Source organism: Molossus molossus, unplaced genomic scaffold, assembly GCF_014108415.1.
Source record: "Molossus molossus isolate mMolMol1 unplaced genomic scaffold, mMolMol1.p scaffold_m16_p_5, whole genome shotgun sequence".
In the NCBI taxonomy this organism is placed as follows: Eukaryota; Metazoa; Chordata; class Mammalia; order Chiroptera; family Molossidae; genus Molossus; species Molossus molossus.
This window is the reverse complement of record NW_023425388.1, coordinates 73,607,315-73,632,231: the sequence shown is the minus strand read 5'-3', so window position 1 is coordinate 73,632,231 and position 24,917 is coordinate 73,607,315. Positions and strand designations below refer to the sequence as shown.

General features: G+C 43.1%; 1 protein-coding gene across 1 annotated transcript in view; it reads left to right on the top strand.

Annotated features, from left to right (window-relative positions):
* The first annotated feature begins 3,940 nt into the window (after positions 1 to 3,940).
* CUNH3orf52 (chromosome unknown C3orf52 homolog) overlaps positions 3,941 to 24,917 on the top strand; it is a 30,457-nt gene continuing 9,480 nt past the window's right edge. The window contains exons 1-3 of the mRNA XM_036243448.1: positions 3,941 to 4,110; positions 10,114 to 10,243; positions 20,766 to 20,893. Of these exons, the coding sequence (XP_036099341.1) occupies positions 3,973 to 4,110; positions 10,114 to 10,243; positions 20,766 to 20,893 (396 nt within the window). The 5' untranslated portion in view covers positions 3,941 to 3,972. The remainder of the gene's footprint in view (positions 4,111 to 10,113; positions 10,244 to 20,765; positions 20,894 to 24,917) is intronic.

Genomic DNA, 24,917 nt, shown 5'->3' with positions numbered 1-24,917 from the left:
GCTCCAGGTCCATCCATGCTTTTGCAAAGGGTAAGAGTTCCTTCCTTTTTATAGCTGTGTAGTATTCCATTCGGTAAATGTACCACAGCTTTTTTTATCCACTCATCTACTGATAGGCACTTGAGCTCTTTCCAGATCTTTTTTTTAAAATGCAACCAGATTTTCTTGATATGTTTTTATAGATTTTTTTTAGAGAGAGAGGAAAGAAGGGAGAGGGGGCGAGGGAAACATCAAAGTGAGAAAGAAACAATTGATCGGTTGCCTCCTGAACATTCCCTGACTGGGGATTGAACTCGCAACCTCAGATGTGCTCTGACTTGAATTGAACAGGCAACTTTTTGTGCATGGGATGGCACTCAACCAACTGAGCCACACTGGCCAGGGCTGTTTCCAGATCTTGGTTATTTAAAATACCATTGCTATGAACATAGAGGTGCATATATTCTTTTAAATTAGCGTTTTGGGTTTCTTTGGATATATTCCCAGAAGTGGAACCACTGGGTCACTAGGCAGTTTTATTTTTAATTTTTTGAGGAAACTCCATACTGTTTTCCACAGTGGCTGCACAGTTCTGCATTCCCGACAACAGTGCACTGGGGTTCCCTTTTCTCCACATCCTTACCAGCACTTGTTGTTTGTTGATTTATTGATGGTAGCCATTCTAGCAGGTATGAGGGGATACCTCATTGTAGTTTTAATTTGCATCTCTGATGATTAGTGATGTTGAATATTTTTTCATATGCTTATTTGCCATCTGGATGTCTTCTTCGGAGAAGTATCTATTTAGGTCCTTTGCCCATCTTTAAATTGGATTGTTTGTCTTCCTGGCGTTGAGTTTATATATTTTGGAAAGTAACCCCTTATTAGATATATCATTGGCAAACATGTTCTCCTATATAGTAGGTTTCTTTTTCATTTTGTTAATGGACTTTTAGTTTAATGTAGTCCCATTTGTTAATTTTTAAATGTTATTTACCTTTGACTCCTTGAGCAAACTAAAGAAATTGAGTCAGTAATAATTTTAATATATTAAGACAACTATTTTGCAAGAATAGTAGTTCTTAAAATCATGTTTGAAGAAGTATTCATGAAAGAACAATATCCTTTAAATATACCTCCTTACCCCAATAGAAATAGATTTTGAAGAAATTTTACAAACAAATCCAGGTAGAATTTGGTTCGTCATTCACTAATCTTTAACTTTCACCAAGAATTGTTTAATTTAAACTCAGTTCTACCTCCAGGGAAAAACAATTCTTTCAAACTCATTCTGAATTCTTAGTTTGAAGTCAGACTAGCAGGATTAAAAAAGTTCTCAAGTAGAGGTTGGGACATTCATTTACATTCTAGGTCAACTGTCTGGAGATTAAGAAATTTGCACTTACAAGGAATCTGGAGCAGATTATAGGTAAGAATGTAAATGGTTCAGATAATATTGGGAGGTGTCAGCAAGTGTCAGTGATCAAGAAAACATGGCAGGACAGGAACACAAATCAATACTGAAAGAAAATATATTAGATCAAGGGTTACTGCTGGATACTGAAGGTCAGGGGTGGGATTTATGGTCATGGAAAGTAAGGGAATATTTACTGAGTGTCTGCTATTTTTCAGGCATAGTAATAAATGCTTTACTTTAATTACTTCATTTAATCTTCCTAACTCTACGGGATAGGGATTATTTTGCAATTAGGAAAGAATCTCACATTAAACACTTTGTCCAAGACACCTAGATTGTGAGAGCTCTAATTCTGCTTGTCTTCAAAACCTATACTACCATACAGATGCTAACGGGGTATGGAATTCTGGAAATTTCTAAATTACAGACTACATAAACCTTGCTCAGGAGGCATGAGGAGATCTAGTTTAGAATGTGTTGTGACAGGAAACAATAGCTTTTTGATCCTCTGGGGGAGTGAAGACGATTTAGGTGTCTGTTCATGGAGAAAAGACAGCTTGGAAGATAGCTACAATCCATCTGACATGACAGAGGGAAACTTCCATTGAGACCGAGATCCCGCAATCAATGAGGAAACTATGGATAGGTCATCTGGGCCCTAGGTAAGATGGGAGACCAGGTTTGAGAGGTCTTAGTGCTTCTTCTAGTCAGGGTCTCTGGCCTTGGGCCTAGCAAACCATCATTGCTGAGAATATCATTCAAGTTAATCAACACTTACAGAGGGTCCTGTGCAGGATGCAGAGCTAAGTACTAGGAATATAGATACCTCAACAAGTTTAGACAATGAAGAAGACAGACAAAGAAACTACTGTTCATACTCCACTTTAGCATTCTGACCTCTTTTCTGATTCTCAGACAGTAAAAGTCACACTGGCTCCAGTGTCAGATCCTTTGTCCTGGAGTTTTCTCTTCTTTCTGAAATCTGCACAGCTAACTTCTTTATCACATTTAACTCTGTTCAAATTTCACCTTTTTAAAAATATTAAGGCGTATTTGATATATAACATTCTATTAGTCTCAAGTGTACAACATAAGTAGTTGATATTTGTATAAAATGATTACCACAATAAGTCTTGTTAACATGTGTCACCATACACAGTTACAACATGTTTTTCTCATGATAAAAACTTTTAAGATCTCTCTTAGCAACTTTCAAATATGCAATACAGTATTACTAATTACAGTACTATGCTGTAAATTGCATCCCAGGACTTAAATATTTTACCTTATGAGGCATAACTCGATCATCTTATTTATACTTGCAACTCTTTCCCTTCCCCCAACCTTCCCCATTGAGCACTCCAGCCTCCCTTACTCTGATTTACTTTTTGTCCACAGCAAATGTTACCATTCAATATACTAGGAATGTTATTAAGTTCGGTTCCCCTCATTAAATGTAAGCTTCACAATGGCAGTGATTTTGTTTTGTTTAGCTATCTCTTCACAAATATCTTAAGCACCCAGAAGAATGCTTGACACATCCTGCTTGTTAAATTAAATTGAACTAAATATGTGACATTTTTAAGCTCAACAACATTGAGTACTGGTACCAGAGAAGAGTGTGGATAACTTTTGATGGAGGACCGGAGCTCAGAGAAGGTTAAGTGGAAAAAGTATGTTTCAGCTAGGATTTAAGGATAAATGGGTGCTGTCTATGCAGAAGGTGAGCTGTTGTGGGAGGCAAAGCATTCCAAGTAGAGCAACATCTTATATAAAGAAGTGGAGGTGGAAATAGAGTGGGCTAGATAAGAGCCTGCCAGGAAAAAGACCTCAGGCCAGAGGGCTCTACTGACTATTGAATGTCTGAAGGGGAATACTAGATGTCAGTTACTGTAGGGAAAGGAATACACTCAGATTCTTCTCTTTGCACCTCAGATTCATTCTTTGGTCTGAGCCCAGGAGGGCTAATGCCCAATCTTCATCAGCAATTTCCAATGGGAGTGTCAGGCAGGAGACTGGCCGGTTGGGAGAGAGGTGAGAATATTTATTTCTCTCTGTTTCCTCCCTGCTGGAGGGCAGTTGTGACAGAGGTCGGGATGTAAAAGGAAGGGATGTGTGTTCGTGGTTGTTACTATTCATCTTCTTAGGATCAGAACTTCGCGTGATACCGGCAGCAAGAGTTGCTTCGTGGTTATTTGTTGATTCAGTGAGTGAACTTTTGCTAGGCAGGGAAAGCTGGGTCAAGTCTCAGCGGGTGGAATGCCAACTTTCTCCCGGGGCACCGCGCTGCCGGGCCATCCGTGCCACGGCCCGCCCGCCAGCCAGGCGGTCGTGCTTTGTATCTGCACCAACAGGGAAAGGCAGCATAGGCAGTGCAGGCAGCGCCCCAACAAACCAGAAAAACAGCCTTCCTCCGCTCTGCCCGCTCGCCCGCTGTCCCGCCCGCCGTCGGAGTCCCCGCGGCCCCGCCCGACCCGGATGGAGAGTGAGCCCGCCCGGAGGCGGCTCTGGACTTTGCACCCTCTGGTGAGTGCCTCTTGCCCCCCGGCGGGCTGCCTAGTCCTCCTCCGTCGTCCATGGCAGGGGACAGGCCCCCATCGCCCGGAGACCAGCTGGAGCTCTCGGTGCTCGAGGGGCAGGTGGACGAGCAGACGCCTCTCCATGGAGCCGTCCAGGTCACCCCTTCATCGGCCGAGGAGCCCCGTCCGGCCCAGGTAAGGTCTCCTTGGCGCTGGCGGCGTTGCCCGAGCGCGCTCGAATCCGGGCGCCCCGCCAGGGCGCGAGCCTGGCGCCGCGGTGTCGGGTTCCCAGCCTCTGTCCCCGCGCACCGACCTGGGTGCAGGTGGTGCGCGCTAAGTCCTCAGCGGAGCCGACACCGGAGCGTCCTCCCGCCCGAGCCCCCGGCCCCCCTGGAACGTGGAAGAATCCTGCGTAGGAGGTGCGTGGCTCCTCTCTTCTGAGAGAGAATCCCCGGAGAAAGAGGTGGTTTTAATTTAGTAACTTTTAATCAAAAAGGGAACTAGAATGATCTAGATGGAGTCTTCTCCTTTTCTTCCGAATCTCCTGGCTTCCCTCTTTACTACCCGACCACTTCCTCCCACTGCCCGCCTGTCACCCCCCGCCCACCATCAGTCACCCACTGGCCGCACATTCTTTAGCCGCACACTTGCTATCTTTTCTCAATGTGGCCACTTGGCTTCACAGCAAGAGAGAGGGGAAGAGGGGGAAAAGCAGCAAGAACAGGAAGGGCTGCGGGTGGGAGTGGGGTATACACTTGTCCTGCTCAGCTGAAGGAAAATAATTGTCCCAAAGAGCTAGACTCTGCCTCCTTTGCTTCGGCTTCATCTCCATCTCTAAGGTAGTCCTCAGTAATGTTTCTGCTGAACTCTTTTCCCATGAGGCCTTAGCAGTGACTGGAGCAGGGAGCATTATTCATTCTCAAGTGCTTGTAAAACAGCAGAAACTGAATTCTCAGCCATGTACCTTGTGATTCACCTCAAAGACTGGCTTGGGTTTTACTGGTACATGGAAATCCCCATATATATGGTTCCTTCCTGGTATTTCTACTCTGCTCCTCCACTCCTACCCTTTGGCTGTGCAGCTGTGGATTTTAAGGATAAGCAGGAAATTCAAATAGCGAAAGTATTGCTTTTGCTTCCACATTGATTCCTGGATATATTGTCAAGTTTGCTTTTGTAATTGCCTATAGATACCCTGGAGAGTAGTTTGGTGCCTTATATTTGAGCACCACCGGAAAATGAACGTTGGAGGAAGATGGTCTAATCTTTGTGCAAGTGGCCACGACTGTGGGCTTGCTGTATCTAGGACTGGGAATTGGGAATACTTGCTGCAGGTTAGGTAGACCCAGGACAACCCAAACACTTCATGCATGGTTTGGGACTGAATCCGGAAATCTGAGTTCTGGTGACAGCTTCATGGCCCAAAAGTGTCCTGGGCCAAGGCCTAAGGTTTGTGTTTTCCCAGCTTTCCAATGGTGGTAATGTAATGTGAGGCCTGGCATTGCCTTGTTGGAGACAGTGGGGTAGAAGAAAATGCTCAGCACCTGCCCAGTACAAATTGCTCTTTTATGTTATAATTCAGTGATTTTCAACCTTTTCCACCTCATGGTGCACATAAAGTAATTACTCAGATTCTGTAGCACACCACAAATATATTTTTTTCTGATCTGACACACAAAAAAATAGGTATAATTTTGATTTGTCCATACCAGATGGCTATTGTTGTGTTGGCTGTTGTCATTTAAAAAAATTTTTTTTTATTTGACAATCTGAGGGAAAAGAGACTAGTGCCCCTAACGAAATAGTCAGGTATTGCATTATTTAAACAATTCTTTCAGCACAGTGGTATGCCGCAGCACACTGGTGGAAAATCACTGTTCTGATTACTTCCTCCTGAGTCAGGTACAGACAGATATCCTAGACTTCCCTGTGAATTTGCTTTGTAGGTCACTGAATAGCAGACTAGTGGCTAGTGACTCAATGCATGAAGGTGAAGGCTTGCTTGAACACTGGGAGGGCTAGAAATGCTTGAATGCAGAAAACTTTTAAAAAAGAAAAACAGAGGAAAAAACCCCTTATTTAATGTGTTAATCTTTCTCTTTGGTTCTATAGAATACATCAAAGTGTATTTTCAGTTTGAAAATCAATTAATGTAGAGTTCTTAGAAGTGCCGGGTAGCACAGGCACAAGATGAGACTCGGAAGAACTTGGTGTGCAGGTCTCCTTAAACTATGCATTAAGATTTCCAATTTTTAAATATAAACTTAAGTCCATGTATTTTTATTAACCGTATATTTTGTATCTATCATGTGCCAAATATGTATCATACATAAATGTGTTTAATTATCACAACAAACGTAAGAGGCAAGCTTAGGTATGTATTTTGATTGGACAGAGGAAGGAACTGCGTGAAGAACCTGAGGCTCAGAGGAGTTACTAAAACACTCAAGTTCACTCAGTGGTGGCTCTAAGATTTGAACTCAGGTTTTTTAGGTCTCAACTCTATGCTGTTTTTTGTTGATTTATTTTACACAGCTAGATATATACCAACATATAATTTAAATGTATAAATATAATATATACTGTATACTCATTTATGTGTAATGACTTAAATTATATATATTACTAATGTCTGTCAGTTGATAAACTTACTGAAGTTTATTTAAGAACTGGGTAGAATATTTGGAATGATGAAGTTGCAGGTAGATGGGCAGAGAAGTAGGGAACAGTTTTAGATTATTGGGAAGAAGAAATTCCATCTCATGGATATCTTTCTAGGTCGATCTGGGAGAGTATACAAAGGTGGTGGAAAGAGCTTATTTCCCTGTCTTATTCTGGGTTTGGGGCTAGAGACAAAGGAATATGAGCCATTGAACTTCACTTTGCCGGTCGGCATTGTGAACATGGCAATATTGTTGGGTCAAAAATGAAAAAAAAAAAAAAAAAAAGATGGGTAACAGCATGAGACTGGTTTTCTTTTATAGCTCATTACATGAGCTCTGACCTGTCTCCAAATAGAAGTCCCAGAGACAACACCATTATGCTAATAATAATCCAGTACACGGATAGTTTTGAGGCAGGCACGACTTTTTATATGATAGGCTTGCTAAATATTAGCCCCATTTCACTGAGTAGTTCAGAATTTAGGACAAGAATCAACTGGCTCCTTTGTGCTAGGATGAACAAGTGGATTAAATTCCACAACGAAGATTGTAAAGGACAGATTTACCTACATGGTAAGAAAATTTCCCTAGATCTGTGGAATATCTGCTCCTGATTCGGCCAAAGAGAAGGAAAGCTTTTTGTACCCAAGAGGCAGACAGTCCTGCCATTGTTGAAGGACCTTGTGTCCTGTATTTGGACTCTTGTCTGAAGAGGGATGTGAATGTCTGGTGAATATTCCGAGGAAAGCCACACAGATTATTGAGTCATTTAGTGCAATCAGAATGTAAGATGCAGTTTGCAAAAATCTCCAAGGCATCTTGCCAAAGAACCTGCCTTTGGCATGTATTCATGACTTTGGCCAAGAAAGGATGAGGAAACCAATGAAGGAGGCAATGTGTCTTTGTGACCCACTTTTGAGGGCAGACTCAGAGAGCACAGGTAGTGCACACCTGCTGCGTCAGAGACTCTCCACCCTCAGGGCAAAGTGGACTCTCCTGGGAACACTGCTGGAAAGTGCTAATTCCTGGGTTGATGCTACTGTGCAGACAGCTGAGAAGCACTGTACTCTGGTGTTGGGTTAGCAGTGGCTGACAGACCATTTTATGGAGACTTAAAGTCTGTGAAGATTAATCATGCAAAGGATAGTGGACTCTGCCTTAGGGCTGATGACAGGCAGGGTAAGGGGCCAGGCTGTTGAATGACAGCTTTGGGTTGGACAGAAGAGGTGTTTCCTGCAGATGCAGGCTGTGTAATTTTGAGCCAACTCCCCTTGGGAAGTCATAAAGTTGTGGTCTCAAACCACCAGGGTCCTAGGTTTATCACCTCCAAGGGACAGCATAAGTGAAGGTGCAAGAAACTGCAGAGGGGCATTGATGTTCATTCTGCGACTCATTTGAGACTCACCTTTGTGGTCCAGGCTGCCTCTGTTTCAAAACTAAAATGGCACATGTCTCGGGAGCTCTGTAAATAGAAAGGAATGTTTCTGTCTTCTGAAAAGTTAAGGTTCCTTGTACTGGGACTTTTTTCCCCACGTGCCTTTTGAGCCCTTGCCTTTGGTGACTGGAGCAGTTCTCCGTCTTTGGGTGGAAATGAGATGTGACTTTGTCCCCTGGACCCCAGAAACACCTCGAGAGGGTTTTTCTCTGTCCAGATAGTCCCAGGGACTTATTACTCCCTCACCCCTGACCTGAAGAGCCAGCATGGAGTGCACCTGGGGGCTCCAAAGTGTGACCTCTACTCTAGAATTTCTCAAGACACATTCTGAAAATGTTTGGAGCTCTCTGTAACTCAGCAACACAGTGCTAAGTGCCTGTTACCTGTATGAGGCACAAGAGTGGGATTTAAGAACAGGGAAGTTTAAGACCCACCCTTCAAATATAAACAGATACTGGCCTTATTTTTCTAGGTAAAGTGAAACCACATTGAGCTGTGTGGACAGCTCATGTACTGGGACATCTCTCCACGGGTGGGGTGGTGGGGAATCTCCACAAAAGGTGAGGTTTGACCTGGTCCCTGAAGAGTGGGGAGGCTTCAGAACAGAGGTCTCAACCTTGGCAAAACAATTGATTTACTTTGGGAGGTTTAAAATGATAGGCCAGGGCCTGCTCCCCACCTCCCTACATTCTGGTCCCCTAGGTCCAGGAGTAGCCTAGGTCTGTGTAGTTTAAAGTCCTCCTTGGGTGATTCTGATATGCAGCCAGGTTTGGGAGCTACTCATTGAGAAATTTTGACCTGTGGTTCCAAGGTGGACAAACAGTTTTCTTTTCTGACGGCTGCCACCAAAATCATGATGGGAGAGGAAGTGGACAAGGTGTCAGTCAATGTGAGAGCACGTCTCTGCAGGTGCCTGCGGCTGCTTTGTGGGCAGGTGAACACTCGTTCAGGTCCTGTTTGTTTAGCAAGTGCTTCAAGTACTGATCTCCAGTTTTTACAACATCCTTGTGAGCTGAATTTATTATTTATGTTTTGCAGTTGAGGACACTGGGGCAGGGAGTTTTAGTAGCTTGTTGATGGTCATCCTGACTTTAAGTGGTATAATGGGATTGGAATTCTGATCCAGAAACACAGTTTTCCCCCATCATATTCCATTGTTTCCCATAGTGTCCATGTGGGGTTTGTCTAATGGGCCAGAGGGAAGTAGGAGAAGAGTCATGGACCTTTTAGGGGCAGGTGGCAGTGCCACATGGCAGCCGGGCTTGCTCATCACCTGGAGCTCTGCACAGTGACACAGGGAGGCTGTTGATGGAAGGGGGAGCCTGCAGCTTTGCAGTGACACACAGCAGGGACTAGTCCTGGCCAACCTCCCTGAACTGCATCTTTGAAATGGACTAAAGTCTCCCATGCAGGACTGTTTGGAGGAAGTGAAATGGTGTTAGCTGCAATTATTTTACTTGACCCCACACTGCCACTCTGTACCCATTACAGATTATTTCCTGGTGTGTCTCCCAAACTTCCCTTCATTTCCCTTCCCAGGCCCTTGTTATGTAAAGCCTAGATCACAGCAGTAGCATTGCTGCCTTTTCTTGGTGTGTCCATTCTAAACTACACATCACCTTTCTTTGAATCTTTCATTCAGATTTTGTGTTCCAGAACCTTCATCAGGTCCCCAGCACACAGCAATGGAATCCAAACTGCTCTGGCAGTATTCAAAACCCTCTCAAACATGCTCCAACCTTTCCCTCCTTCTAATCTCAACCCTCATTACTTGCCCCTGAAACCCAAAACTCAGTCAGATGAGGCTCTTGTCCACTTCCATGAGAAATCAACACCAAGGATGCTCTTTCCTGGGTTTGGAACACTTTTCTCTGTCCATCCTTCAAATTCTGCTGGTTTCCCCGACTCAGCCCCAGAGCATTGCTTGCTAACTTTCTGTGATGTTCCAGTCTATCCCTTTGTAAACTTGACTCAGTAGAATGTAGCCCCTTGAGGTCAGGATCCTGCTGCCTTCACTTCTGTCTCGGCGGCCCATACTAAGTATGCAAACATGTTTGTTGAAACCAAGCAACTGCCTCACAATCTCCCTGTGCTTTCCAGGTGACCCCGAAAAGCCCTTGGAGGGCCTGTAATAGGAATTTGTTTGGGAAGTGTAAGCTGTGGATGGCCATCACCGCCATTTTCCTAGGATTCATTCTCGTGATCATCATAAGCTTATGTCTTTTTGGAGGTAAGAGGATTTATACAAGACTAAATTGATGTGTTTTAAGAAAACTTGTTTAATGCTTTTGACTTACACTGAAGTGGTATATGTACTCATTGATATTTCGTTATTTATACTTTGAATTTAAAACTGGTCTAGATTACGTTGTAAGGGTGAGAGAAATACATGATTCTTGTTTGCTGTTTGTTTTATAAGTTCCAGAACTAGTATGGACACCCTTGTTTGATTTTAAACTCTCCTATTGGATCTTGAAGATTTCTTGAATTTTTAACTTATTTAAACACTAATTTATATATTTTGTCTCTCTAAACCTGCTTATTTGACTTTTTTTCTTACAGTTTGTTTAGTAAAAATAGTTACTGTACTTCATCTTATAAACCTAATGTATGATCATCATGATAAAACAATAAATAATGTATTTGAAGGTTTTGAAAACCTTATAGAACTGTCTTCCTGTAAGCTGTCATTATTTAAACTAATTTTGGAAATAATTGTTTATTGTATTTATGTCATATGTATGTACAAAACAAGAACTTACATGGTGCTAACTGTATGTTTTACAAACATTATCTCATTTCAAAATTATTTATTATGACTATAAAAAATACATGTTACGTTACTCGTGAAACTCATCCATATTCTTTAATTTAATATTAATTAAAACTTTATTGATTTTAGAGGGAGAGAGAGAGAGAAACACTGATATGAGAGAGAAATATCTACTGGCGATATTGAGGTAGAGACAAGTTATTGAGGAGCTACACCTTCTCCATCATGCTGAGGGCAACAGTTTTTGTGTGAGCATTGATACTCCCTCTTCCCATCAACTCCCACGAGTGGATGTGGAAACTGGTTGAGTAACACAGTCTTGTCTTATGGCAGCTGGGGATTGAACCCGAAACCTGGGTCTGTGACCTCACTGGGTGTAGGGGACAATGCTCTAACCAACTGAGCCACACTGGCCAGGGTATCATCTGTATTATTAATGTTTTGTTTTATTTTCTTCTTTTTGTCACTTGCATTTTGAAAGTAATTTGAGATTGAATATTTTTTGTAGTCTTGTGGCCTACCTTTTAAGATTTTAAAGTATTTTGAGATCATTTTGCCAGTTTATTAAAAATCATTTCTAAACATCTTAAATGTTTTTAAGTTGAGGTGTAATCGACATATCACGTTTTCTTAGTTTCAGATGTACAACATTATGATTCAATATGTGCATACAATACGTCTAAAAGCTTTTTCTGTTTTAACAACTGCATGCGATCGTCTTCCCCACCATTTTAAAGCCTTGTAGGCAGTTATCAATTTTTTATGATGATCAGTGTTAAGGTTTTCATGATGTGTAAAAATAGCACCCTCCAGTGGGCAATCATTTCAATTTCAAAACAAGAAGGAAGAAGACTTTTTATTTGTGTGTGAGTGATTGCAGGGGGCAGGGACTCTTCTGGAGCTGGGGTACCCTTGAGGGTGAGTCAGTCCCATGAGGGTTTGGGTTGAGTCGGGCTCTCCACAGCAAACCCAGTCATAGGAGAAGAGCAAGAAGGGGAGCCCTGGAGCTTTTCCTCAGGGACGCATGTACCACTCACCTCTTGCTCCTCCACCTCCCCACCCCTTCAACTCCTTTCCTGGAGTAGTGTGGCCCCCGATGGAATAAGGAAACACTGGTAACATGCCAACCTCACATTGATAGCTCGCGAGTTTCTCTGGCAGGCACCTTGTTTACTGACTCAGGACATCGTTGAGGTGGGATGGATGATTGTTTGTGGCGATAGGCTGGTTTTGAGGTAGAGACAAGTTAATCAGAGGAGCTACACCTTCTCCATCATGCTGAGGACAACAGTTTTTGTGTGAGCATTGATACTCCCTCTTCCCATCAACTCCCACAAGTGGATGTGGAAACTGGTTGAGCCACACAGTCTTGTCTTATGGTAGCCAGCGAGTGGCATCCCAGAAGTGGACAGATTTGTCTGCTAGCACCTGAGGCCTGTAACAAAGGGTGATGAAACAGATCTGGGCGGGTTAGCATCCAGGATCCTGAAGCGCAAGACTCAAGAGCTGTCTTCCATTCTCAAAAAGCTATCTGGCCCATCAGCTCACAAAGAACTATCTGCAGAGGAGGAGATTACATTTCCCTCAGCAGTTTCTCAGGGGGACATCAAAATTCAGAGGACAACATCCAAAGAACTTTTTAACACCTGTAGTGTACACTTTATTTTCTTTATGGTTAGAAAATTGTATTCTTAAAATGTTATTGCTACCTTGGCTGGTGTGGCTCCATTGGTTGGAGTAATGTCTCTTATACCTAAAAGTGGCAGGTTTGATTTACAGTCAGGGCACATACCCAGGTTTTGGGTTTCATCCTTGGCTAGGGCGCAAATGAGAGGCAACTGATCAATGTTCCTCTCATATTGATGTCTTTCTCTCTCTCTCCCTTCCTCTTTCTAAAATAAACAAAATTAAAAAAAAATTTAAATTATTTTTTTATGAATTTGTTTTTGTTACAGATGTTTCTCCTTTTCCCCCCATTGACACCCTCTTCCCCATCCCCCCTGCCCCATCCCCAGCTTTTTTGTCTATGTCCATTGGTCATGCATACATGTATATAAGTTCTGTGGTTTATCTCTTCCCCCACCAACACCCCTACTTCTGAGGTTTGTCAGTCTGTACCCCATTTCTATGTCTCTGGGTTGACTTTGTTCATCAGTTTTTTTAGTTCATTATATGCCACAAATAAGTGAGATCAGTGATATTTGTCTTTCTCTGCTTGGCTTGTTTCGCTTAGCATAATACTCTCCAGGTCCCTCCATGTAATCTCAAAGGATAAGAGATCTTTCTTTCTTACAGCTGCGTAGTACTCCATTGTATACATGTACCACAGCTTTTTTTATCCACTCATCTACTGATGGACACTTGGGTTGTTTCCAGATCCAGCACTATTGTAAATAGTGCTGCTATGAACATAGGGGTACATATATTCTTTCTGATTGGTGTTTCAGGGTTCTTAGAGTATATTCCTAGAAATGGGATCACTGGGTCAAATGGTAGTTCAATTTTTAACTTTTTGAGGTAACACCATAGTGTTTTCCTTAATGGCTGCACCAGTCTACATTCCCACCAGCAGTGTACTAGAGTTCTCTTTTCTCCACACCCTCGCCAACACTTGTTGTTTGATGACTTGTTGATGGTGGCCATTCTGACAGGTGTGAAGTGATACCTCACAGTTGTTTTAATTTGCATTTCTCTGATGATTAGTGACGTTGAACATTTTTTCATATGTCTCTTGGCCATTTGTATGTCCTGTTTGGGGAGGTGTCTATTTAGTTCCTCTGCCCATTTTTTAATTGGGTTCTTTGTCTTCCTTTTGTTGAGTTGTATGAGTACTCTATATAGTTTGGAAATTAACCCCTTATCTAATGCATCATTGGCAATTATGGTCTCCCATATAGTGGATTCCCTTTCCATTTTGATGGTTATTTCTTTTGCTGTGCAGACACTTTTTAGTTTGATGTAGTCCCATGTGTTCATTTTTTTTGTTGTTTCTCTTGCCTTAGGTGTTGTATCAGTGAAAATTCTGCTGCTTATGATGTCTGAAATTTTGTTGCCTATATTTTCTAGAATTTTTATGGATTCATGAGTTACATTTAAGTCTTTTATCCATTTTTAGTTTATTCTTGTGTATGGTGTAAGTGGTCAAGCTTCATTTTATTTGCAAGTAGCTGTCCAATTTTCCCAACAGCATTTATTGAAGAGGCTGTCTTGACTTCACTGTATGCTCTTGTCACCTTTGTCAAATATTAATTGAGTATATTGTCTTGGGTCCATTTCTGGGTTCTCTGTTCTATTACATTGATCTATCTGCCTGTTCTTGTGCCAGTACCAGGCTGTTTTGATTACAATTGCTTTGTAGTATAATCTGATATTTGGTATTGTGATCCATTCTACTTTGACCTTCTTTTTCAAGATTGCTGTGGCTATTCGTGATCTTTTTTGGTTCCATATAAACTTTTGGGGTGTTTGTTCTAGTTCTGTGAAACATGTCATTAGTATTTTGATGGGGATTGCACTGAATCTATAGATTGCTTTGGGTAGTATGGACATTTTAATGATGTTAATTCTTCCAATCCATGAACAAGGTATGTGCTTCCACTTTTTTTATATCTTCCTCTATTTCTTTTTTCAATGTCCTGTAGTTTTCTGAAAATAGGTCCTTTACTTCTTTGGTTAAGTTTATTCCTAGGTATCTTAATTTTTTTGCTGTGATGGTAAATGGGATTGTTTTTTCAGTTTCTTTTTCTGTGAGTTCATCATTGGTTTATAAGAATGCCATCAATTTACTGACGTTAATTTTGTACCCTGCTACTTTGCCAAATTCATTTATTAAGTCTAGTAGATTTTTTATGGAGTCTTTAGGGATTTCTATGTTCAATATCATTTCATCTGAAAATAATGACAGTTTCACTTCCTCCTTTCCAGTTTGGATCCCTTTTATTTTTTCTTCATGTCTGATTGCTGTGGCTAAGACTTCCAGTAGTATGTTAAATCAGAGTGGGTATCACTTTCTTGTTCCTGTTCTTAGGGGAAATGCTTGTAGTTTTTACCCATTGAGTATGATGTTGGCTGTAGGTTTTTCATATGTGGCCTTTATTATGTTGAGATAAGATCCCTCTATTTCCACATTGCTGAGCATTTTTATCAGAAATGGGTCCTGGATTTTGTCAAATGCTTTTTAATGCTGTAAGAAAGATTTTCAAATATTTACTTCTTTTAAATCAGGGAAATACTTTTGTTTTACTTGGCACCTCAGCCTTCAGGGGTTTGAGCCCATGGGAGAGTGATGATAGGCAGTGGGTGGTGTAATAGGTGCAAAGGGGGCGGGGACAGGGCTCCCCACTGTGACCGTTTTAGCCTCACCCTAAGCAGCTCTGTAAGCGCTTTAGGGATGATAATCTGCAATAATTAGCTATTGCCTAATTGCCAAGCTCATAGATAGGAATCAGCTACTTGTAGAACTTCTGGGCACTGGGTGGAAAATGCTGCTGTCTGGGAAAAGGGCATTGTCAAGAAGTCACGGGATGTACCTGTGGCCCTCCAGGGTCACTGAGAAGTGAGGTTCCTCAGGAACTACACTTGCCATTCTCCTTTCCCTTTCCTTCCTCTCAACTCTATAATCTCATGTTTTAGGGTTTGGTAGTTCTCAGACTTAGCTGGGAGGTGCAAGTTTTAGTAATGATGGAGCTGGAGGGGACACAGCAGGGGCACCCCATGCCAGAACACAAAGTGTAACTAGTTGGGGAAGATACAATGGAGTATCCAGGCGAAGTGCCTGGTGGGAGGTGAATCTTGTCACTGACAATGTTAAGAATGCAAGCAGAGCAACCTGTGGCCTATTTTATTGTTGATTTTCTGCAAATTGTGCAGCCCTTATTGTGCAACCGGGTGGCCTCCTGCCACTCTGCCTGTGGCATGCCACTGAAGTAATGGCTGAGTGTGTGCACACCGTGAAGGGGAAGCCAGCACTTTCACAGCTCACAGTAGACAATGAGACCATTTCAACTGGAACATTTTATGAGCAGGGCCCAGGGAATCCTGTTGATTTCACAGGTCTTTAGGGAAAAGGTTGGTAATGAGTTCTCTCCATCTCCCTAAGGGGTGATTAATTCCTTGGAGTGAAGAGTAAAGGGGAAAAAGGGATTCCTATGTGATATCCCCCAGCATATGGATTTCTGTCTGACCCCTTTGATCGCTAACGTGCAGGCTTTCCCTTGAGTAGGGACGCTATGGTATAAAGATGTGAACAGGGACTTCCCAAGTGACTGTATTGAATGGATTTATCTTGTTTGTAGGTTGGGAAAAAGAGCTCCATCTTATGATATCATAACTCTTGGCAGACAGACAGGGTGCACAGAGCAATGCTTCCTGGTGTTGGGTGACTCATGGAGAAAATCCTAGGCAGACAGCGTTAGCAAGCTCTAATCTACCAAGGTCTTGGGGGAAGAACATAATGGTAACCCTGTAGGCCTAGTACTTTGAAATTTCTTTGCATTTTCACCTGTTATTTCCCTCAAGTTGCATGTTTCTCCACCTTCCCAAGACTGACCCCTTCACTTTTTCTCTCCATAGAATCCTCACCACCTTGTTCTGACCTGCGGGCCTTCAGAATGGTATTTCTCTCTCTAAGCATCCCAGATTCTTCTCAACTTGGGCCTCTTCACATGTGCTGGCACCGTCTCTCCTTCAAAGCAGTCTTCTCCCAGAATCTTGCTCCTTCATCTAGGTATTATTTTCTCTTTCTCTTCTTTCCCTGGCAAACTTCTAGAAAGAGAGGCCTGCATTCATATTCGCCTCCTGTGCATTCCTAAATCACTTGTATTCTTTGGTCCCAAATTGTCCTTCCCAAGGTCTCCTCAATTGCTTGATCATGAATCACAGTGAATGGCCTCTCCCATTCCCTGATCTGTTTGCAGCCTTCAGCTCTGTTAACTGTATTGCATTCTTCTGGGTCTACAGAACTCCTGGACTTTCAGTCTCCTGCTGTTTTTGCCTTTGGCCTTCACATGTGGTGTATGAAGCTTTCATTCAGCTGTCTTACTTTTCACATTCTTCATTCCTTCCCTTGAGGAGTTAATTTGCTCCTCAGTCAACGGCCATTTCCTCTCGGAGGTCACTCCTAGATCTACATCCAACGCTTTTCCCAATTGTTAGTCACACTTTTGCTGGACATCTCTACCTGGAAGTAACTACCCCTGATGTGAAACTACAATTCATGGGTATCCACTCTTTCAGTAAGCTCACCCTTTGTTGTTTCACAGCAGATCATGAGACCGGGTCTATTCCAGCTCTGCCACCATTCAGGGGTAAAAATTTAAGCAAATTCTTCAACCCACTTGGCCTCAGTTTCCACACTGGTAAAATATAAGTGATTTCTGAATCTGAGTCTGCAAATATACTCAACCCTACTGCTTACTAGCTCAACTGACCTGAACAAATTATACTTTTAATCTAAGCCTGATGTCTTTATTTAAAAATAAAAACATTAATGTTTAACTCATAAGGTTGATTTGAGAATTGCAGGAGAAAATATCTACAAGTGTTATCAGCATGTCTGTACATAATGCTTTATTCTATTGTTCTTCCTGATACCTAAGCTCGATATTTTGGAACATTTTTTATTTCTTCTTCTCTTCCATATCTAGGTAATGACCAACTTTAATCAATCATTCCTAGGTAGTGTCTTAATAGCAGCTTTCATCATTGACTCCCCAGTTACTGCAAGGCACCACGCTACATACTGAATAGGTGTTGGTTCTTGCCTTTGCCATCACCTGCAATGTAGGTGTTGATGTTTCTGTTGCAGAAATGGCTTCAGAGGTCCTTTAAGTGACTTTCTCAGATCACATGGGTAATAAATAGCTGAGCTGAGATTCAAACTACATCTGGCTACCTTTTTGTAAAATCTTCACCCGAGGATGTATTTCCATGGATTTTCAGATAGAGTGGAGGGATGGAGGGAGAGAAAGAGAGATGGAGAAAGAGAGAGATAGAAACATCGATGTGAGAGAGACACATTGATTGGTTGGCTCCCATACGACCCTAACCAGGGCTGGGGATCAAACCGAAATTGAGGTATGTTCCCTTAACCGGAACTGAGCCCTTGACTCTTTGGTCTGTGGGCCGGTGCTTCAACCACTGAGCCAAATTGGCCAGGGCAAAGTCTGACTGCCTTTAACGTCACCTCTATTCCACTTTCCTGAACTTTCTTTTCTCTTCCTTCCTCTTTTTTTCCCTCCATCTCTTCTTTTCTTCCTCCCTCCCTCCCTTTCTTCCTTCCTTGCTCTTCTCACTGGTGTCAATCAAAATCTCTCTCTCCCAGTTTTGCCTACTGGCCTCTCTGCCTGCACGCTCTCCTGGTTCCCTCTCATCCTATCCATCACCACCAGATGTAGCTCCACCTCCTTCCTGGGACACAGTTACCCCCTCTATTATAACAACCTCTATTACCCCCTGCAGACCGCTGGCATTTAAGGCCTCCCTCTGCTGCTCATTTCTTATATTCCATTTACAGAGCTGATTTTGTGTACCTACAATGTACTTTATGTGTTTTAAGCACATTTTTTAAACAAAGAAAACACATATTTTCTATACATGGAAAGTTCTGCCCAGATGAAATCTCATGAGTTACATAAAACCTTTGCTGACTGGTAAAACCATTGTTATTGTTCTTATTTTAACAAACACCACTATTTAGCCATGTCTTGGGACAGATTCATTATTCGATGATACAAGGTAAGTATATGTTATTAGAACTATAATTATTAGAGATCACTTTTGAACGTGGCATCTCTTCTCAGGGTCCTTGAGTTCTGCAGTTATGTAAAGTCTGTATCCATCCCCTGACATCCACTTTTCCTTTCCCAGGCAATGATGTTAACTTTGGAAATGTACACAGTGGGTGTAGAGCTCAAAGATATCCTTTGCAGCATTATTTATAGCAGTGGAAACCTGAAAACACTAAAAGACTTAAGAAAATGAGCAAGCCAGTTATGAACATTGCGCAGCCATTAAAGTAATCTTTGCGAGGAATTTCAGACACATGGGAAATGGCTTTCAGTATGTTAACAACAACAAAAGAATGAAGAAAAATGAGCAGTGACAGCAACAAACAACATAAGCAGGATAAAAATGACCTTTTCATTAAGACCTCAACTATATAATACAGAATATGGGGAAAACCCCTTTTGATTAAAGAATTATTAGTATCTTGTTTTGCTACAATTTTCTATACTTTGCAAGTCTTCTGCTACTGTCAGACAAAACGTGATGACTTACAACAAATAAAGATGCAAGGGTAATTCCCTGTGTTTAGGTCCCCAAGGTCACCCCTGGATTCAGTGATTGCTGGGAGGACTCACAGGACTCAGCATGCAGTCGTAGAGTTGACTGTGATTCATTACAGCAACAGGATATAAAGTGAAATGCAGAAGAAACAAGCTTCTGAGAGTCCTCTCCTGGTGCAGTCCCATAATTCCTCTAGCAATGAGTTGTGCCAACAACCTCTGAAATCTTTCCACTAGGGAAGCTCATTACAGACTCCGTGCCCAGGGTTTTACTGGGGTTGGTCACATAGGCAGTCTCTGCCTGGCACATACTAAAATTCCAGACTCCCAAGAAGAAAGATGTTCATCATAAGCCACCTTGTTTGTACAAAGAGTTGGGGCACAGAGAGCCACTCTCATCGGGAATGGTGGGAACCTTTCCGATCCCAGTTCCCAGAGGCCAGCGGGCCAGCGGGCCAGCCTTGAGCAGCTGGCAGTCTCAGCCGCTCTGCCAGCTCTTCTCTGCACGTCCCCTTGTTCCTCATGCCCCACATTTCCAGACTGCCCCAGGGAATAAGGACCAGAATTCTTCCCTCTTTTCACCTGCCTTTCCATCAGAAACACTGAATCGGTTCCATTATGGTCTTTTCAAAGTCCCCTGAAAGAGGCTGATCGTGTTATGTTTGAAGCATGAAATTTGAGAGAAAAGTCTAGGGCCACTTGAACACCTGGTTCCGCCCACCCACACCTTTCTCAGGGCCAGAGAGGTAGGTGGTCTGTGCGTGGGCTCAGATGGTGAGGCCAAGGCAGAGCTGGGAGCATAATTAGTACTGTGAGTGCCAGCTTCTAGCTCCTGGCACCTGACTTTGTGTGTTTTTCCTTTTGCTCTAACTGCATAAAAATCACTTAGCTCAGTCTTCAGAGCACAAGCAGCAGCACAGAACTCCCTGTCCCAGGAATGTCAGTGCTGCCTACCCTGGGCCTCTGAGTGCAGTTTGGTTTCCCTTCTGCAAACAGAGTGTGTCAACTCTCTTCTGCTGTGGGACATGTTCTTGAGTGATGACTTCAGGCCCATCCATGTCTCCCTGGGAGATTTTAAGACATGAGCTCACACGCTCATATTCGAGTCCCGCTTTGTTCTGGTCCTTGATGAGTCCTTGTGCTCACTTCCTGTCCCCCGTCACCCGTGGTTCTCCCCCCTGCCCCGACTGTCTCCCAGCACCTGTCTTGACACTTATGTACGTAGCTAAGCTGTAGCTTCAGTTTAACAAATTCATGTTCTTTCCATTCCATCCCCCTGGGCCTTTCCCCAGTTCATATTCACTGGAATTTGAGACCTCTTATGGCATAAAACAAACTGTTTTGTCGTGATGGAGGCAAGACCCTGTCTTTATTCGGTTTTACCAAGAGGGGAAGTTATTTCTGTTCACACCTGCTTGCTCTTGCCAGGCTTTATCCTTGATGAGTGCACATTGGTCCTTTTTTATTGTTTTGGTTTGTTTTGTTTTTATTTGTTTTCCTTATTTTATTTTTTAATTTACTGTTTACAGTATTACAGATGTCTCCCATTTCCTCCCTTTCCCCCCTCTGCTCTACCTCTACCCCCTGTTTTGTTTGTTTTTAATCTATAGCAACCAAGGAATCAATAAGTTTATTATTTTATACACATGTTTACTTTACTTTTACCTTGTATTTCCATCCTCTATTCTCTTTAGTAACTTACATCGATGAAGATGAAAATGAAATACTTGAGTTATCATCAAATAAAACATTCCTGGTCAAGCTGCAGATTCCAGAGCAGTGTGTTACTGAAGAGGAATTGCCTCACCTGCTCACGCAAAGGGTAATGGGACTTATGCACTGTTTACTGAGTTTAAACATTGGAATATGGATTCTGCTACAACAGTGGGCACAGAGCTACAAAGGAGGTAGCTTCAAACTTAGATTTTTTTCCTCTGGATTTTGGCAGAAACAGACACTTACAAATTGATTTTATGTCGTGCAGAACCAGAGGGAAGGGCCCTGACCTCCAGCTAAATGCATCCTGGAAGGAGGATAGTGTTCTGCTTCTCCACTCTGCTCTTACATTTAATTTAACTTATAGTTTCATGGAGGGTCCGTGATGTGCTAGACAACATGCCAAATGCCAGGGCCACAAACTAGGCCATTACTGGGGGCTCACAGCCCAATTAGAGGAAGCAAGTACATAGACAGCAAAAATGATGCGATAGATTCTGTTGTTGAGATGCATAATGTGTGTTTTACACCCATAGAGGAGGGGCGTCTAGACCACCTGAGGTGGAGATGGAGGCTTGGAAGGCCTCCTGAAGGAGGTGATGCTCAGGAGGGGGTCTGCATACCAGTGTACTATGGCTCCACATGCTATGTGGTGGGGACTTGCAGAGGTGAGGCTGCACAGGAAGGGAAGTCATGTTCCCTTTCCTACTCTTTGGTGAAGCACTAAAAGGTTTTAATCTGCAAGTTGATGTAGTCAACTTTCATTTTCGCCTTTCTGTGTAATGGTGGAAAAACACTGGAGGTGGAGTTTTGTTAGGGGTACTGCGGTAGTCCCGATGACAAGGAGGAAGCCTTGAACGAGGGTAAAGTCGGGGGGAGAAGGAAGATTCAAATGAGAGCTAAGAGGTCTTCTCACTCAGTAGGATTCATGGTGGTTGGGTGTGAGAGTAAGGGAGGGCGTGATTCCAGGCTCCTGGTTGGGTGGCCCTGTGGGTGAATGTGGCATGATTTATGGAGTGGAAAGTTCAGGACAAGGAGCCCTTTGTGAAATATGGGTGTTCTGCGGCCAGACCGTGGGGGTTGGTCGGGGCCGTCCTGGTCATCTTGTCAAAGACAGGTGGTTCAAAGCCAGACCCAAAAGTTTTCGATAGGAAAATCCAAGCAAGGCCAGCCTGCTGTCCATTGCACTCTTCTTTGCAGTGATAGGTCAAATGCGGTGAGTCCGCTTCCTCTGGCTTCCATCTGATTCCTCCCAAAGCCCCTGCAGGAGGTGATTCCATCTCCATCACCCCAGAGTCAGTTCTGAGCACCCAAGTGCATAACCTCCAGTGCTCCTTTGATCAGCAGTTTGTGCTCTGGGAAGATTATTCCAGGTTCCTCTTCTTCCTCCTTTTCCTTGTTTCCATCTCACCTGCAGTTCCCTTTTCCTGCTTTCCTTCCAGCTGCTCCCAGAGCGAGCTGCAGGGGGAAGAGCCTCTTGCTTTCCTCGTGGTTGCTTGTTTATTGATGGGGTTTGTGTGTGATGAGCAGAAGTGCAATGAATCAGAAAACACACCTGTCACCTGTTACCGACTGGACTCTACGTCAAAGGGAAATGGATGTTAATCATTCACCTGAGACCCGTATCTCTTGCACAGAGCCGGACATGGCTCATCATGTGTAGTGGCCAAGGGACTGGCAGTGTTTCCCCAGCCAAGCCCACAGGGCTCTGAGCCAGTGACTTCTCTGATCAACGGGGATCACCACACTCTCCCTGTGTACCCACAGGTGCATAGGAGAAGCGCAGAAAGAACCTTGTAAAAGATTTTTAGAAAAATATCTGATTTTCAGATGACAAACGTAAGATGCAGTGAAGTGAAAAGACTCTTGCCCCACAGCTTCCCATCCAACTATGTTCAGAAACAAAGATGAGGGACTTGGCGATATCACTGTTTTATTCTCAGGTTGAGAGACACCCTCCGCCCCCTTTCTTCCACTTAGGCCAATTTCAAAAGTTTCTGGATATGGAAGGTAAATGGAGTGGATATTGGAATACTATGTCCCCTCTTTTGCTTTGTTGTCTTGCTTTTGTGAACACAGTTTTTCTAGCCCCTCTCAAATCTCATGGCCTGAGTGGGGCCATTTCTCTGCTAAAGCCACCCTAGTCATGTCATGTACTTCATTCAGGAGTTAGCATGGCACCTCTGATAGGCCAGGGGAGGATGTTTTTCTTATTCTGGAAGCTGTTTTTGAATTAGCCACTGTGCCCGACTCTGGTAATCAGCTCATTGGGCTCCTAGCTCAGTCGGCACCCCACCTCATAGGCACAGTATGGGAGACACTAGAGCAAGGGGTCAGGAGCCCCCTGTTTCTTTGGGCCCAAAGTAGATAGTGTGGTTAACAGCTCCCAAATAAGTAAATACGTCCTTATTATAGCAGGGGACTATGACACCAAAAAGAACCTCCAAGTGGATGCTAAAAGTGATCTAGTGAAGCACTCCATCTCTCATAATTTTAAATTGAATTTTTTTTCTGAGAGCCTAGTATGTGCAAAACACAGTGCTAGGTCCTAAGGATTAATAAAGGAAGGAAGGGAAGGAGAGAACAGAGAGGTTGGAAGGAACATGTCGACGTAAGAGTGTCCAAATCTGCAGAGAGTTGTTATGAGTTTCTTTGAGATGAACTGATCATGCCAGGAAGCAGTCTCAAATGCTCCCGAGAATAACTGTTCTGCATTTTTCTTCTATGCCTATGGAATTAAGGAGTTAATGGCAGGAAGATTACATGAAGTGGGAGAGCAAAGCAGGGAATCTCTGGATTAAATTACGGGATAGTTAACAAGATCATGTATGTGCTTCCTTGTGGGTCTGAAAATGAGGAACACTCCTGGCATTTCAGAGGCATGTTAACCTGCATGCCTCGATGCACAAGAACAATGCATGTACTTAAGGAAAATGGAAACAATGTAAAGCACAATGTCATACCCCTCCGGCTGACAAAAATCTAAAAATCTGGTAACACTGAGTGGGGACAGGTCTGTGGGGAAGTGGGCCACTTTTACATTCCTGGGAGAACAGTAAGAATAGGAGCAACTGGGCAAGATTTAGTTGAGCTGGAGATGTGCCCACTCGTGTACCCACCACGTCCATTTCTCAGCAGTGCCCAAGGGAAACCGTCACATGTGTGAGAAGAGAGCCACAGAGATGGTCAAGGGTGACTTCAGCCGAGTATGTAATAGGAGAAAATGGGAAACAATGCACATGACCATCAGTATGGGGGGTGGGAAAGTTGGCACAATCATTTAGTAGAATCTATGCAGGAGTTAGGAGTTAGCGTGCAAGGCATTCATCTAGACGTACTATTATAGGTCAATCTCAAACACAATTTTGAGTGGGGGGGGGAACAAGTCATAGAAGATTACATAGAGTACAGAGCATATCTTATTGTAATAACAACACAGATTATGTATTGCTGTGATTACACCAGGAAATATTAACGTTTATAAAAACATGCATGAGGAGGATACATGCCCACTTCAGGACAATGGATAGTACTAAGCAGGGTGGGGAGGGGCGGAATTGTGTGTAGGAAGAGTAGCTTCAACTTTGTTCTGTTTCTTAGAGTGAAAGGTTGAACTAAATGTGGTAAAATGTGAAGACAAGAAGCCTGGGTAGTGGGAACACAGGTGTCATTATTTTCTGAGATGGCAATATTTTATGCCTAAAATAAGAACTCCATTATCTTTGCAGTTATGCACCAGCCCTGCTTGGTCCCATTTTCCAGGAAAAGTGCCCTACCTATGGCTTAGCATGGCTGTTTCTTCTCACAGTGAGGCTCTGGAGAAGGGAGAGGAGAGCCCTCGTGCAGTGATGTGCCAGGTCCTGAGCAGCCTGTGCTGACGTCTTCTCAGCCACTGGGTGTTCTTTCCTTCCAGTGTTCTTTGGGGTCTATGTGGGCTCAGGCTGCTGACCATTGGTTATTATGGCTACAAAGTGTCAGTGCAATGCACAAGAGACGTTAAAAATCCCAGCCTGGTCACTTGATCCTTTTAAAACAAGATTATTTTAAGTGAGTGTGAGCCTGACTTTTGGTTGGTGCTAGGCCCACCCTTTTCTGCTTCTTGATCCAGAGTCTCTGGATAAGGTCATTTC